We start from the raw sequence: 14,876 nt of genomic DNA, 5'->3' as shown, positions 1-14,876 counted from the left end.
GGTGGAGGGAGGAAGGGGACGGAGGTGGAGGGAGGAGGTGGAGGGAGGAAGGGGACGGAGGTGGCAGGACTCGGCGTTCAGAACTTTGACAGCTAATAAAAACAAAACCACTCGACTAGTCAACAAAGTAAAGTAGGTCAGTGAGCAGAAGCGTCTCCTATCCAACCCCAGAGGAGATAGCGTTTGCTAATCTTATTTTGAAAAGCAAAGAGCAGACTTCCTGTTGGAGTTAGGTCCGGGGTACCAGCACGTGATTTGTAGGTCTTGATGAGACGAACAATTGTTGGTTTGAGCTCTCTACGACATTCCTACAGCTTCAGTTTGTACCAACGAGAAAGAAGACGGAGGTTCCTTTGGTGAGCAAACGGTGAATGAAGACAGGAAGTCATCAGGACTGAAGTCAGCCTCACAAACGCCGAGGACACGGCCAGCAGCCGCCGCCGTCAGCAGCCGCCGCGGCGTCACGACGCGTCTTCAGCTAAGAACACCTTTACACCACGCCGCAGGTGAAAACACAGAACTTAGGTCGCGTTTTGGGCGTCTGCTTTCGCACAACGGTGCTCAGAGCGCAACTTTCTGAAACACTCACCCTACTGGTAGACGGCGGAAACACACCACGTTGGTAATGACTAGTAGTTCTGCACATGCTCAGTGGAGACCATCAGAACAGTTCCCTCCAGTGTCATGACTCCCAGTCCATATTCTACTGGGACTTGCTTTTATTTTGACAGCCACTGTAATAACAATCCAACTTGGGTTTATTTTGACAGTCACTGTTATAATAATCCAACTTGGGTTTTATTTTGACAGTCACTGTAATAACAATCCAACTTGGGTTTTATTTTGACAGTCACTGTAATAACAATTCAACTTGGGTTTTATTTTGACAGTCACTATAATAACAATAATTCAGTTTTTTAAGAACCTCGTCTCGTCTTCAGAACACTGGACTCACTTCACGACGACGTGGGAACAAGAAATCTAACATTTTATCAGTTAAGTCAGGAAATCACGTCACCAATCAACGATCAATATTTCCAGCACCAAGCGTTTCCTGTTGAAATATTCAGTTTGTTAATCTGGATCAGTAACTCCAGGTTCTTCTGTCCCGTATCGTCACTTCTGATGAACGGCGGAACGCCTGGAGAACGTTGGAATTCACCGCAGCTAAACCCGACGGCGCCGGAGGCAGAGGAAGGTTCCGGGTGACTGGACGGAACCTCGACACGTTCCTGCGTTTGTGAGGACGACTTGGGTCGCGGCACGCCGCCGGGACCCGGACACGACACGCAGACACTCCCGCCAAGCGTTCACACTCACTCCTAACGCTAAGTTCTAACAGTGGTCAAGTAGAAATGGCACTCGGTAACCATGGAGATATAACCGTACGAGTTCAGGGAGACAAAAGAAACCAAAACACCATCAACCACAACATCAACCACAACATTCACAGCTCGCTGCCGCCCCCCAGTGTTCTGGAGGAGGTCTCAGTCCCTCAAACTGGACCGATCCAGACCGACGGGGTCCGGATCCGGTTCCAGAAGCGGTCCGGTCCGTTCAGCGGCAGGACTTTGTTTCCGTGTTGTGATGCAGCATGGAGGCGGGGTTTAGGATCGGGCAGGGTCTTTCCATCCGCGGGTCGAGCTCCCGACGATACCGACTCCCGTACCGTTCGAAAGACGTCTGAACGTTTCCGTCTGCGGTTCAAGCAAGCGACCGAAGCCACTGTCAGCGGCCAATGAGACGCGATCCACACGGAGAGGGCGGAGTCAGCGACCGTGAGAAGAGGAACAGCGTTGAGGAAAGGTTCTATTGGGCTCCATCACAACTAAACATGACATCCGTCGACACTTTACGCCGCTTTATCGTTCCCAGAGCGCAGGGAACGACCCGCTCCACTACCAGAGGACGCTCAGAGCTCGGGACCACGTTCAGAGAACCCAAACTGAAAGAACCCGTCTGAAGTTTGGCTGGAATCTAAAACCACCTGGTCAGAATCAGAATGTGGATCTCAGGGGTCTAGTGGGGTTTCACGCCGCCCTGTTGTTTACTGGGGGTTTGACTCCGCCCTGTAGTTTATTGGGGGTTGGACTCCGCCCTGTAGTTTACTGGGGGTTGAACTCCGCCCTGTAGTTTACTGGGGGTTGGACTCCGCCCTGTAGTTTACTGGGGGTTTGACTCCGCCCTGTAGTTTACTGGGGGTTTGACTCCGCCCTGTAGTTTACTGGGGGTTGGACTCCGCCCTGTAGTTTACTGGGGGTTTGACTCCGCCCTGTAGTTTATTGGGGGTTTGACTCCGCCCTGTAGTTTACTGGGGGTTGGACTCCGCCCTGTAGTTTACTGGGGGTTTGAATTCGCTCTGTGTTCTTGTTGCTTGAACCACAGTCTGAACGTTCTGGTGATGTTCTCCGTCTCGGTTGACGCCCCCGCCGAACTCCCGGCCCCGTGACGGTTATTTACACCCTCGCTGATGAAAATATTGCTCTTCACTAACTTGAAGGTGGTTTGAAATACACCAGCGGGTACTATACAAATGTTACTAACTCTGCATCATTGACAAAATATACTTCTACCTTCATGTCAGTCGGTCACAAAATATCAATATTGACACGTCTATCAAGCCGACAGCGTACGGAACATTAATATGTTAGAGTCTGAAAACGAGCCCGCCTGCACCGGGACCCACCCCAGACCTTCACGACCCGGTCTGGATTAGTTTACCGCTCCGGGACGCCCGGCGAAGGAGAGACGTCTGTGAACGAACTGTTGTCCCATCTGACCTCAGAACGAGACAAAGCCGGGACGGATGACGCTCCGTCGCTCTGAGGCGCTTTGTCTTCCTCAGAAAGCCTCTATTGTTCCTCTTTATTCTGGAGCTTTTCTTCTCCGAGGAACCAACGAGCCGAGAACGCGCCCACATCTAAAAAAAAACAACCCCCTCCTCCCAATCCCGCTGCCCTGACAGACCGTCTCCAGAGACGTCTCCTGGATGAATGAATCAGTCTGTCAGTCGGCCTGAATCACCCTCCCACAGTGGACACTTTGTCTCCGGCGCGTCCCCGCGTCTCCGTCACCAGCCATTTAAAGTAGCGCGGCCGCACCGAGCGTCACGCCGACCGCGGCCCGGTTGCACGCCGGGTCGGGTGTCCGCCGGTACCGAATGGGGAAAGTTCAAAGTCTCAAGGTGACGGTGACGATGCGAGGTCCAGGTGGACGTTGGTGGTTTCTGGACGTCTTCGTTGTTTCCATCACAACGTTTAGGTGAAAACTTCCGTCGTAGTTTTGAGTGTCCGTTTCCATGACAACAGTGCTCAGAAACACCGGAAATGGCTCCCGAGGTGGAACTCTTTAAAAACGCTCCGTATCCCAGGACATGGGGGAGACAACAACACCTGCTGCCGCGGCACACTGGGCCAGCAGGGAAACATCGTGTTCAGTGTTTCTGTCGTTGCCGTGGAAACGGACATCATTCTCAAAATGTGTAAACGCAGATCACTTGGAACGTTGTGGCGAGAACGGAACCGGGGAAGCGTCGGTCCAGGTTGTGACGTCTCTCCTGCGCGAGGTTGTTGTCCACGCGTCAGCTCTCGTAGGAGCAGCGGCGTTGTCATGAGGGACACCCTGATCCAGAGGTCCACCGTGTGACACCCCGACCCCCCCCGTCACACCGTCTCCAAGGCGACCACCACTTTGCCTTCGTCCTGGTGAGGGGGCGTGGCCGCGGCGGTACACAGTGTCAGTCCTTCCCCTGCGGCGGTCACCTGACCTCTGGCGGGGCAGTCCAGGCTGTCGTGGAGGTCAGGGTTCACACCTCCGCTCTTCTCTTTCTCGCCCCCTCCTCCCTCCTCTTCCTCTTCCTCCTCCTCCTCCTCCTCCACTCGACACCGGCACACCTCGATGCCGGAGTCGCCGGTGAGTCTGCGATGTCTGTACTGGCTTTCGTCGGCCCCCACATCGTCGTCTTCGTCCTCCTCCTCCTCGCCGTCCCCCCATGACGCGGGTCCGGGCTCAAACACGTCCACGCAGGGCGAGAAGACCGTCTGTTTGGGGGGGGACTGAGTGGCCCGGGGGGATGGGGACAGGGAGGAGGCGTGGCCTGAGGAGGAGCCCCCCCTATCAGACTGGTTCAGAGCGGTGAGGGGGTCCAGGAGTAACGCTGGAGCCAGAAGGGGGGCGGAAGATAGGGTCTGGTGGGAGGGCGGGGGGGGAGAGGTGAGGGAGGGGGAAACCACTGCTCGGGCTACGTGGAGGCTCAAAGACGACTCGGAGTCCACGGTTATGACCGGGCAGGAGGACGGAGGAGACGCTGGTGAAGGAACCGCCAAAACCAGGGAGGGGTTCGGCAGAAGGTCCAGTCCAGAACCAGACTGGATGTCCGAGGACGATGAATTGATGAGATCTGACCGTGGTGACTGAGAGGTACCTTGGTGGTCTGGAGCTGCAGCTGAATCTGGACCAAGCAGAACAGCAGAACCTGGACCAGGACTGGAGGGACAGAGAACTACACCTGATCCAGATGGCACTGCCGGGTCCTCGCACTGAGCTGATGTCGGGGTCGTCACCAGGGTCAGAGGGGGGATAGTGGTGGAATCTGAGATTCTGGTCGTTGTAGGTTGCTGAGTTGGTACAAGATCTGAATCTACTGGATCTGGAACATTCAAGAGCCGTGGTTCTGGTTCCCCTGAAAGGTCCACCCGTTCTTCAACAAGCACCTGGATGAGATCAGGTGTTGCTGGAACAGACCCAAGGCTTGGACTTGAGTCCAGGACCAAAGTTCTAACAGTGAGTGTGGGTGGTTCCGAGGTGGGGCTACACAGGACCGTGGCTGGACTCAAAGTTCTTGGTGAACCAGGATCTTCCAGGGCCGCGGGGACGGTGAAGCTGTTGGAGGCACTGTCTGTCGGCGTGGGAGGCCCTGACACCGAGGTGGACTTTGGGACGAGGGCGGTTTGGGGGACCCCACGGGGACCAGGAAGTGTACTGGAGCTACAGGTGCTAGCGGTTGGGTTGTGTGGTTCTCCGTCCAGCTGCTGCATCATGGGAGCCGTGGCCTCGGCAGCGAGGGCCCCGGTACCGACCGCCACAGTAACAGTCTGGGCGGGAACCGATGGGTCCGTGGCATCGGGTTCCTGAGATCCGGCTCCTTCTACGCCGCCCATGTCGATGGAAACGGCGGCAAAGGTCTCCATGGCGACGTCGAGCGTGAGGTGCGTGGCCTCGCTGGGCGTGGAGGCGTGACTGGTGTCGGTCTCGTAGGTGATGGCCGCGGACAGGGAGGAGCTACAGGGGGAGGAGGGGCAGCAGGAGTCGCAGGAGCAGCTGGAACTGAAGGAGACACAGAGTGAACAGTGGAGCCGCCGGACCGCCGGGGGTCACCTCAGGGTTCTTCATACCTGTTGTCTGAGCTCAGCGACGACGGCCCGTCGCTCAGCGGGTGGTGCAGCAGGGGGCCGTGCTGCGTCAGCAGGTGGGGGTCGGTGGCCCGTGGGGGCTGCGGGTACCTAGGGGTGGTGAAGACCGAGCTGTAGGGGGGCGGCGGCGTGGACGGCTGGGCCGCCACCTCCTCGTAGGACGGTAGCTTGAGGGACGCCAGGAAACCTGGAGAGCAGAAGAGAGCAGCAATGCTAGGTAGGGGTAGAGGTAGAGGTAGAGGTAGGGGTAGAGGTACGGGTAGAGGTACAGGTAGGGGTAGAGGTACGGGTAGAGGTACAGGTAGAGGTAGGGGTAGAGGTACGAGTAGCGACTGAAACATCTGAATTGTCTAAACCGTGGAGAACCTCTAAAACACCTTGACCTAGAGCTACACTCGGTAGAGCGCAGGCCTTCAAACAAAGCCACATTTGATTTGGGAACCGAGTTAGCATCACTAGCATGTTAGCTCATATGGAAGCTAACTAGCCTGTCAGGTCGCTACATCACTGTGAACCACTGAGCAGGGGGCGTCTCCATGGCAACAGAGGCTGATCTCCTTCAGCTCTCATCTTTATATGGGACATTTCTTTCAGGTTTTTCTAGATTTACAAGGAAACGTTTAGCCGCTAACGTCCTAAAATGGAAGGATCGGTTCTACAAATCATCCCTGGGGAGTTCATGGGATTGGGGGGAGGAGTTTTTGTGAAAAGTAAAAACATACAAACAAACTAATAAATAAATCAGCAGACAAAAACCAAACTTTTGTTGGCGAAGGAAACTGTTTCTGACGCCATCTTGGGAAACCTGCCGCAAAGGATTCTGGGACACCAGAGATGGCGTGGCGGCCAGATTATCCCCATGTGACACATTGAAACGCTGGGAGGAGGAGTGAGTCTGAGCGAGACCAGGAACCTCCTTCGTGAACAACAAGAACTGGATCCTCAGTTCTAGGAGGAACTTTATACGTCTGGAACGTCGAAAAGCTCTTGAAGACAAAGAGCGTCTGTCTCTGGGACATGTTTGGACGTGGGTCGGGGTCTTACTGAGGTCCAGCATGGAGGACGGGTAGGAGCTGGCTCCGTGGTAGGCCAGCAGGCTGATCTCCCGCTGCCGCTGCTGCTGCTGCACTCGCTGCTTGGCCCGGCGGTGGCGGTACGCACAGCAGCAGCTGAAGACGATGAGGACGGTCCACAGCAGCCAGAACCCTGGGGGGGACAGACCGGTCAGACCTGCAGAGACAACCTGAACCCCCCCCCCGGGAAGGACTCCCCCCCCCCCCCCCCCCCCGTTGCCCCCCCCCAGCAGGACTCACCCCCCTTGTCGCCCCCCCCGGACAGGACTCACCCCCCTTGTTGCCCCCCCCCCCCGGACAGGACCCCCCCCCCCCCCGGGCAGGACTCACCTCCCTTGTTTACCCCCCCGGGCGGGACTCCCCCCCCTGGACCCCCCCCCCGGGAAGGACTCACCTCCCCTTGTTTTACCCCCCCGGGCAGGACTCCCCCCCCTTGTCGCCCCCCCCGGACAGGACTCACCCCCCTTGTTGCCCCCCCGGACAGTACTCACACCACAGCTCATAGTAGTAGGTGCAGCAGCCCGTCTCCCCGCAGCAGTGCCCCGTCTCACACAGATACCCCCCCGTCAGCGTTGGCCCCAGGGCAGTACCGCGGTCTCCCCAGCAGGGGCAGGCTGCCACCGGAGTGGTACTCCATGGACCCCCGCTCCACTCCGCCCGGCGGGCTACATGCTCCGCCCAAAACTCCGCCTTCAATTGGTCCAATAGCTGTTTGTTTACTCAGAGTGATTCTACATGGTCAGGAAGGGGGGGTGGGGGGGGGGGGACAGAGAGAGAACAAAATCAGCAACAAGTTTAGCAGTGTTAGCATTAGCATTGTAGCATGCTCATGGCATTAGCACGTTTAGCAAAGTGTTAGCATTAGCATATTGTCGCTTTAGCAAAAACTTCTTTGAGCCAACATGCTAACGTGTGAGAAATAAATGTTTTGTTAAACTGGAGGAAGTTGATCAGGACCAGGATCAGGACCAGGACATGGATCAGGATCAGGATCAGGACCAGGTCCAGGATCAGGACCAGGACCAGGACATGGATCAGGATCAGGATCAGGATCAGGACCAGGACCAGGACCAGGACCAGGACCAGGATCAGGATCAGGATCAAACCAGGGTCAGCATCAGGGTCAGGACCAGGATCAGGGTCAGGATCAGGATCAGGATCAGGATCAAACCAGGATCAGGACCAGGACCAGGACCAGGATCAGGATCAGGATCAAACCAGGGTCAGCATCAGGGTCAGGACCAGGATCAGGGTCAGGATCAGGATCAGGATCAAACCAGGATCAGGACCAGGACCAGGACCAGGGTCAGGGTCAGGGTCAGGGTCAGGATCAGGATCAGATTTCAGATTTAAACATTCCAGCCAGACCCTCACCTGTTTCTATTCTGGTTCTTTTTTCAGAAAGCGTGCACGCGCCCACCCCCTGCCCGCACACGCACGCGCGCTCTTCCCCTTTGCAGCTGCTGCAGTAATATTAAGGGACTCTGCAGTCCTGCGCGCACACGCACGCGCACCGAGCAGTAAACACAACGGCGGGTGGTCAGTAGAGGTGTCGGGCGGGCGCGCGCACACACACACACACACACACACACAAACCCACGCGCACAGAGGCCCTGCGTGTCCACAGCGACGAAGATGATGAAGATGAAGATAAGGAGGAGCACTGACCGTCCGGGTGTTTCCCCGGGGAATCCTGCGCTGGTCAGGCCGCCTCATGCTGCCCCGGCTCCGGCTGCGGGCCGCGGCGCCTCGCGGTGCGGCTGTCGGTGTGTCGGTGCCTCCTCTTCTTCTTCCTCTTCCTCCCCGGTGCGACCCTCCGCGAGCCCTGCCGCCATCCGCGCCAGCGGCACGACGAGCCCGCACGGCACGGTGTGCACGCGCACGTGCGGCCACTTCCGGCGGCCTTCAAAGTAAACCCAAACGTTTCGGGGATATTTTACTGATTTTTTTTCAGAAACCTCAGTTTCCTTATATAAGAAATGTTTTTCTCTCATGCTTACGGTCATTTTAACAGTTTAGTACAGTTTCTTTTCAATCAGATGGTTTTTAAACAAACAAACACGTTTTGTAAATTATTATTAATGTCCTTGACAAGTAGTTTTTTTATATATGACTTCACGCAGTGGCAAAACATAAAATATGAGTAAATTAAATGAGAATTAAATAAAAACTATTAAAGACGCATATTTCTCTCAAAATGTTTCCCCCAATTTCACAATTTGATAAAACCACTTTTATTTTGCTTGGAGACAGAGGTTTCTATTCCTAATTATGTTGGCCTATCATGCCTTTGAAAGAACAAATAATATAATTTTAAAAAATGTTTGAATTTGAGAGTCCACAAACGTTTGTTTTGACTTCAGTCTTATTGTGTAGGAGCAGCATGTCACCCGGATGTTGAGATGTGTTCGTGTTGGTGAACTGAACGATCCGCCAACACGGAGACATCTACATGCAGGCTGACCAAAACAGACTAAAACAAAAACAAAAACTGTTTTTATTTAGATTAAGCTGAATGAAAATCTTCAAGAAATCCTGTAAAATAAACAGAATTAAAAATAACAAAGGTTTCCGGTTTCTATCGGGAACGTGACGGACGATCCTCGCCGTGATTGGCTGGAGAAGCTGAACTGTGAGCCAATCAGAGCGCAAGCTCAGCCAAACGCTCATAGCAACACAAGAAGACATATAGAGACATACAGACACACAAACACAGAAAAGACAAACGTTTATAGAACGTCTGGATGTTAAAACGTGTTCTCTGAGGTTTCAACACTTGGAAAAAAAAGATTTATTCGATAATTGGGAAAAACGTTGCGTTGGCCGGGAATCGAACCCGGGTCAACTGCTTGGAAGGCAGCTATGCTAACCACTATACCACCAACGCCTGACTGTAGGACCTGCCACACGTCACTATAACCAGACTATTTCGTCGTTAACGCAGAGGGGTGGTTATGAGATCTTCGGATTTGCAATTTTGAAGGATGTGAAGAGTGTTGATTCAATTCAACCTGCTGAACCAGGCTCAGAGGAAGAGGAACATGCAGAACCAGGCTCAGAGGAAGAGGAACCTGCAGAACCAGGCGCAGAGGAGAGGGAACCTGCTGAACCAGGCTCAGAGGAGAAGGAACATGCAGAACCAGGCTCAGAGGAAGAGGAACATGCAGAACCAGGCTCAGAGGAAGAGGAACCTGCAGAACCAGGCGCAGAGGAGAGGGAACCTGCAGAACCAGGCGCAGAGGAGAAGGAACATGCAGAACCAGGCGCAGAGGAGAAGGAACATGCAGAACCAGGCTCAGAGGAAGAGGAACATGCAGAACCAGGCTCAGAGGAAGAGGAACCTGCAGAACCAGGCACAGAGGAGAAGGAACATGCAGAACCAGGCTCAGAGGAAGAGGAACATGCAGAACCAGACCCAGAGGAGGAGGAACCTGCAGAAGCAGGCTCAGAGGAGGAGACTTGAGGAGGTGTTGAGGTTGGGGGTATTAGATGGAAGGAGGAACAGGTCAGAACAGAGATCAAACAAAAAGATTTAAAGAAAAAGTCCCACGTTTCACAAACGACGCTGAATAATTGAAAAGAAGAAAAAAACCGATCTGTAAATAAAATGTCCAAATAGAAGTTGGACCAGAGCAGTCCTGCTCCGCTGAGGTAAAGACATTGAATCATCACTTCAGAATAAAACGTTCAAAAACACAAAATGAAATGTTTGGATCCAAATAACTTTGGGAGGGATGCAGCGTGTCCCCGTCTTCTGTCCTCCATCTTCTGTCCTCCATCTTCTGTCCTTCATCTTCTGTCCTGCGTCTTCTGTCCTTCATCTTCTGTCCTGCGTCTTCTGTCCTCCATCTTCTGTCCTTCATCTTCTGTCCTGCGTCTTCTGTCCTCCATCTTCTGTCCTCAATCTTCTGTCCTCAATCTTCTGTCCTCAATATTCTGTCCTCCGTCTTATGTCCTCCGTCTTCTGTCCTCCGTCTTCTGTCCTCCGTCTTATGTCCTGCGTCTTATGTCCTCCATCTTCCGTCCTCCGTCTTCTGTCCTCCATCTTCTGTCCTTCATCTTCTGTCCTCCGTCTTCTGTCTCCATCTTCTGTCCTTCATCTTCTGTCCTGCGTCTTCTGTCCTCCATCTTCTGTCCTCCGTCTCCTGTCCTCCATCTTCTGCCCTTTATCTTCTGTCCTCCATCTTCTGTCCTCCATCTCCTGTCCTCCGTCTTCTGTCCTCCATCTTCTGTCCTCCATCTTCTGCCCTTTATCTTCTGTCCCTCCGTCTTCTGTCCTCCATCTTCTGCCCTTTATCTTCTGTCCCTCCGTCTTCTGTCCTCCATCTTCTGTCCTCCGTCTCCTGTCCTCCATCTTCTGCCCTTTATCTTCTGTCCTCCATCTTCTGTCCTGCGTCTCCTGTCCTCCATCTTCTGTCCTCCATATTCTGTCCTCCGACTTCTGTCCTGTGTCTTCTGTCCTCCATCTTCTGTCCTCCATATTCTGTCCTCCGACTTCTGTCCTGTGTCTTCTGTCCTCCATCTTCTGTCCTCCATCTGTCTGGTTCGGCAGGCTGTCCTCTACATGCTCAACTTGAATTGAAGAAATGAGAAAACATTTTAAAACATAAGAAAAACGATAGAAGACAAAATAAAATACTAATAAATTATAAAAACCAGAAGAAAAATGATGAAGAAACTTTATAAAAGTTAGAAAAACAGAATAAGAATTAAAGAAAGAAAGAAAACAGCCTCTCATTCACTCTCTCTCTTTCCCGCGCTCCACCGGCAGTCAGCCAATCAGCTGCTCCGTCTCGCGCCTTATCCCCCCCCCCCCCCCCACACACACACACACACACACACACACACACACACACACACACACACACACACACACACACACACACACACACACCCCACCGAGCGCGGCACGCTGCTGACGGCGGGAGGGCACGAGCTGTCTTACACACACACACACACACACACACACACACACACACACACACACACACACACACACACACACACACACACACACCCTCCGACGTGTCGCGAGAGCGGCGCACGTATCTGTTTATAACCTCCGCCATTATTCACCCCCCCCATGGTGGCGATGTGTGTGTTTCTTTCCTCGAGCCCCCCCCCCCCCCCCCCCCCCCCCCCCCCATGCCGCCGCAGGGTCTCCTTCTCGCTTCGACCGAGGCTAATTTACTGCCTCCCTCCCCCCCCCCCCCCCCCCATCACCCCCCCCGACCCCCCTCCATCACCTCCCCTCTCCGCCTCGCGCTCGCTCGTGCCAAGCCCAGGTGATTATCCATCCGCCCCCCGTTATCCGCCCCCCCCCCCCCCCCCCCCCCCCCAGTACCAACAGACCGACAAATCCCTCCCGGTGCTCCTTCCCCCCCCTCCCTCCTCCTCCCCCCCTCCCCCTCCTCCTCCTCCTCCTCTCCTCTCTCCGTCTCCTTCCCCGCCAGCCATGATCCGTGGCGGGCTAATTCCCAGACGGTCTTTTTCCTCCTCTCCTTCCTCCTCCTCCTCCTCCTCCTCCTCCTCCTCCTCCTCTCCTCCTCCTCCTCCTCCTCCTCCTCGCGGGCCCGGTAAGTACCAGCGGCGGCAGCGCCGTCCATCTTCTGGGTTCCTCCTCCTCCTCCTCCTCTCTCTCGGTCGGACCGCATGCTGCGTTCACGGTATTTATCGGTTCTTATCGGCTTTTTTTTTTCCCTCCCTCATTGACCCCCCTCCCTCCCTCCCTTCCTCCCTCCCTCCCCCACCACCACCACCTCCTCCTCCTCTTCTCCTTTCTGTGCCTGAGGGGGGGGAGGGGGAAGGGGGGAGGGGGGAGGGGGAGGTGTTAATGTGTCGCGTGGGGAGAGCCGTTTCTCCCCTCGCGGCCGGTGGCCACCGTGACCTTCTGTCGGAGCTCGCGCCCGCCCGGTTGACCAGACAGGGTAATTAGTTACGCCTCGGGGGAGAGTGGGGGGGGGGGGGGGGGGGCGCACACACACACACACACACACACACACACACACACACACACACACACACACACACACACACACACACACACACACACACACAGACACACACACACACACACGCCGCGCGTGCGCATGCACACTCACTCATTTTCACACTAGCTCTGCACACGCTCAATCTCCGGTCGAGGCGTTTGTTTTCCCTCTGCACACGCGCACACACACACACACACACACACACACACACACACACACACACACACACACACACACACACATCACACACACACACACACAGACACGCACACATGCATGCCCACGTGCACAACGACGTGCACTTGCCGACACACATTCTCTTCTCATTCCCACACATCTGTTCAGAAGGCTGCTGGCTTCTCTAACACACACACACACACACACACACTCACACACACAACACACACACACACACACACACACACACACACACACACACACACACACACACACACACACACACACACACGTCTTTTCTGGCAGGTTTGTTCGGGCACATGCAGAGGTCAAAGGTCAGCCTGTCCAGTTTGTCAGTGTAGATAATCACATTCTTCTTCTTTTCGTGGAGGTTTTACTTCTTCTCTTCCTCTTCCTCTTCCTCTTCCTCTTCCTCTTCCTCTTCCTCTTCCTCTTCCTCCTCCTCTTCCTCCTCCTCCTTCTTCTTTGCACTAAAACTGTCCCCTTCGCCTTGTTTTGCCGTCAGACGTCCCGGGGCGTTGGAAGTTACTGCTTCCTCCATGTCCGCCCGGCGTCTGGCTCCGGCCTCGAGACGTTGGGGGGTCACACTGGGAATCTGGCTGCCGTCAGACGTCCCGGAGCGTTGGGGTCAAAGGTTACTGCCGGTCCACCTGTAATTGCTGCTCCTGGCGGACGCCCTCGGTGCCTTCGTGGCCACAGCCTTACTTTGGTCTCCTCGGCGTCTCTCTCTCCGCTTCAAACGCCTCGCGGCGTTCGGGGTCACAGCTCGCTCCGGGGTCGCTCGGCGTGTCGCTCCTGTCGGTGTCACATCTTGCTCGGCGTCTGATAGGTACCTTGCTGCCGTCAGACGTCCTGAAGCGTTCAGGGACATGTCGTCCCCTGGAATCCTTTTTGCGGCTCTCTGTCTCTCTGGAGGGACTTTGGCAGGACAGAGCCGAGCATAGCGGCCAACGTGGGGTTCTGGAGAGATGACAGCGTGTCGTCCAAACTGGGGAAGGTATTTCTGAAACCAAGAATCAATGGTGCGTTTTGACGGCCGTGTTTGGAGATACGGCGTCCCAGAGTCGTGCTGAGGAGTAGTCTTGTGGAGTTTGTGTCTCAGGGGGGGTGAAGGTCTGGGACTGTCCTGGCATCACTTCAGGTTTTAAATGTGTTTTGCTTTCCTCTTTTCAGACATGTAGGTTTTCTTTCAACATACCTTAACCCAAGGTTCAGAAACTCTGTCAACCTTTGGTCAGAGGTACGTTGAAAAAAACGTCCTACATGCCTGAGAAGAAGAAGACAGCAACACGTAGAGAGGTCTGGCTGTAGGGGGCGCTCCACAGCGCGGGCCGCTCGGACCTCGGAGGCCCGACGTCTGGAACGTCTCGGTGGATTGACGGTTGACAGTCACCTCAGGCGACTCAGTGGAACGTCAGAGAACCGAACTGCTGATCCCCTGGAGATCGGTGGGATTCACTAAATAAAAAGTCGCTCAATCGCTCTTTCTTCTCGTCCGCAGAGAAACTGCTGCGCTAGCTGCTCGTCGACCTCCTCACCTGCGGGGCGTGAGCACGCGTGAGCACGCGTGAGCACGCTGCGTGAGCGTGCGGCTGAATGTGTGAGTCTGCCTGAGGTCATGTCAGGCATGACGAGCGGCGTGTGCGTGGAGAGCGACCTCTCCTCGATGCTACAAAGAAGCTCCGCCCCCTCGCACACCATCACCCGACTCACCACGGCTTACGGTGGACAGGGACAGGTGAGCTGGACGTTAGTCCTGGGGGGACAAGTCTGAGGCCAGGACCCAGGGCTTTTAGTACCCCTGTTGTACCCTTATGGTACTCCTGTTGTACCCTGTTGTACCCTGTTGTAACCCTGTTGTACCCCTGTTGTAACCCTGTTGTACCCTGTTGTACCCTGTTGTAACCCTGTTGTACCCTGTTGTACCCTGTTGTAACCCTGTTGTACCCTGTTGTACCCTGTTGTAACCCTGTTGTACCCTGTTGTAACCCTGTTGTACCCTGTTGTAACCCTGTTGTACCCTGTTGTACCTGTTGTAACCCTGTTGTAACCCTGTTGTACCCTGTTGTACCCTGTTGTAACCCTGTTGTACCCTGTTGTAACCCTGTTGTACCCTGTTGTACCCTGTTGTAACCCTGTTGTAACCCTGTTGTACCCTGTTGTACCCTGTTGTAACCCTGTTGTACCCTGTTGTAACCCTGTTG

The 14,876-nt window shown here is 54.7% G+C and overlaps 2 protein-coding genes across 2 annotated transcripts in view; one reads left to right on the top strand and one right to left on the bottom strand.

Moving 5' to 3' along the window:
- Window positions 1–2,997: 2,997 nt before the first annotated feature.
- Window positions 2,998–8,307, bottom strand: LOC308123683 (uncharacterized protein). The gene is given in 6 exon segments (XM_080486291.1): window positions 2,998–5,325; window positions 5,394–5,598; window positions 6,456–6,617; window positions 6,976–7,051; window positions 7,053–7,215; window positions 8,153–8,307. Coding segments are annotated over 5 exon segments (2,175 nt in total). The 5' UTR covers window positions 7,122–7,215; window positions 8,153–8,307; the 3' UTR covers window positions 2,998–3,662.
- Window positions 8,308–14,290: 5,983 nt separating this feature from the next.
- LOC308123671 (uncharacterized protein) overlaps window positions 14,291–14,876 on the top strand; it is a gene marked incomplete at its 5' end in the record, with an annotated part of 5,535 nt that continues 4,949 nt past the window's right edge. The window contains 3 exon segments of the mRNA XM_080486276.1: window positions 14,291–14,365; window positions 14,368–14,388; window positions 14,390–14,410. Coding sequence (XP_080342402.1) covers window positions 14,291–14,365; window positions 14,368–14,388; window positions 14,390–14,410 — 117 coding nt within the window.

Source organism: Lipophrys pholis (assembly GCF_963383615.2).
Source record: "Lipophrys pholis genome assembly, chromosome: 18".
Lineage (NCBI taxonomy): Eukaryota > Metazoa > Chordata > Actinopteri > Blenniiformes > Blenniidae > Lipophrys > Lipophrys pholis.
The sequence above is the reverse complement of the archived record's forward strand: the minus strand, read 5'-3'. Positions and strand labels throughout refer to the sequence as shown.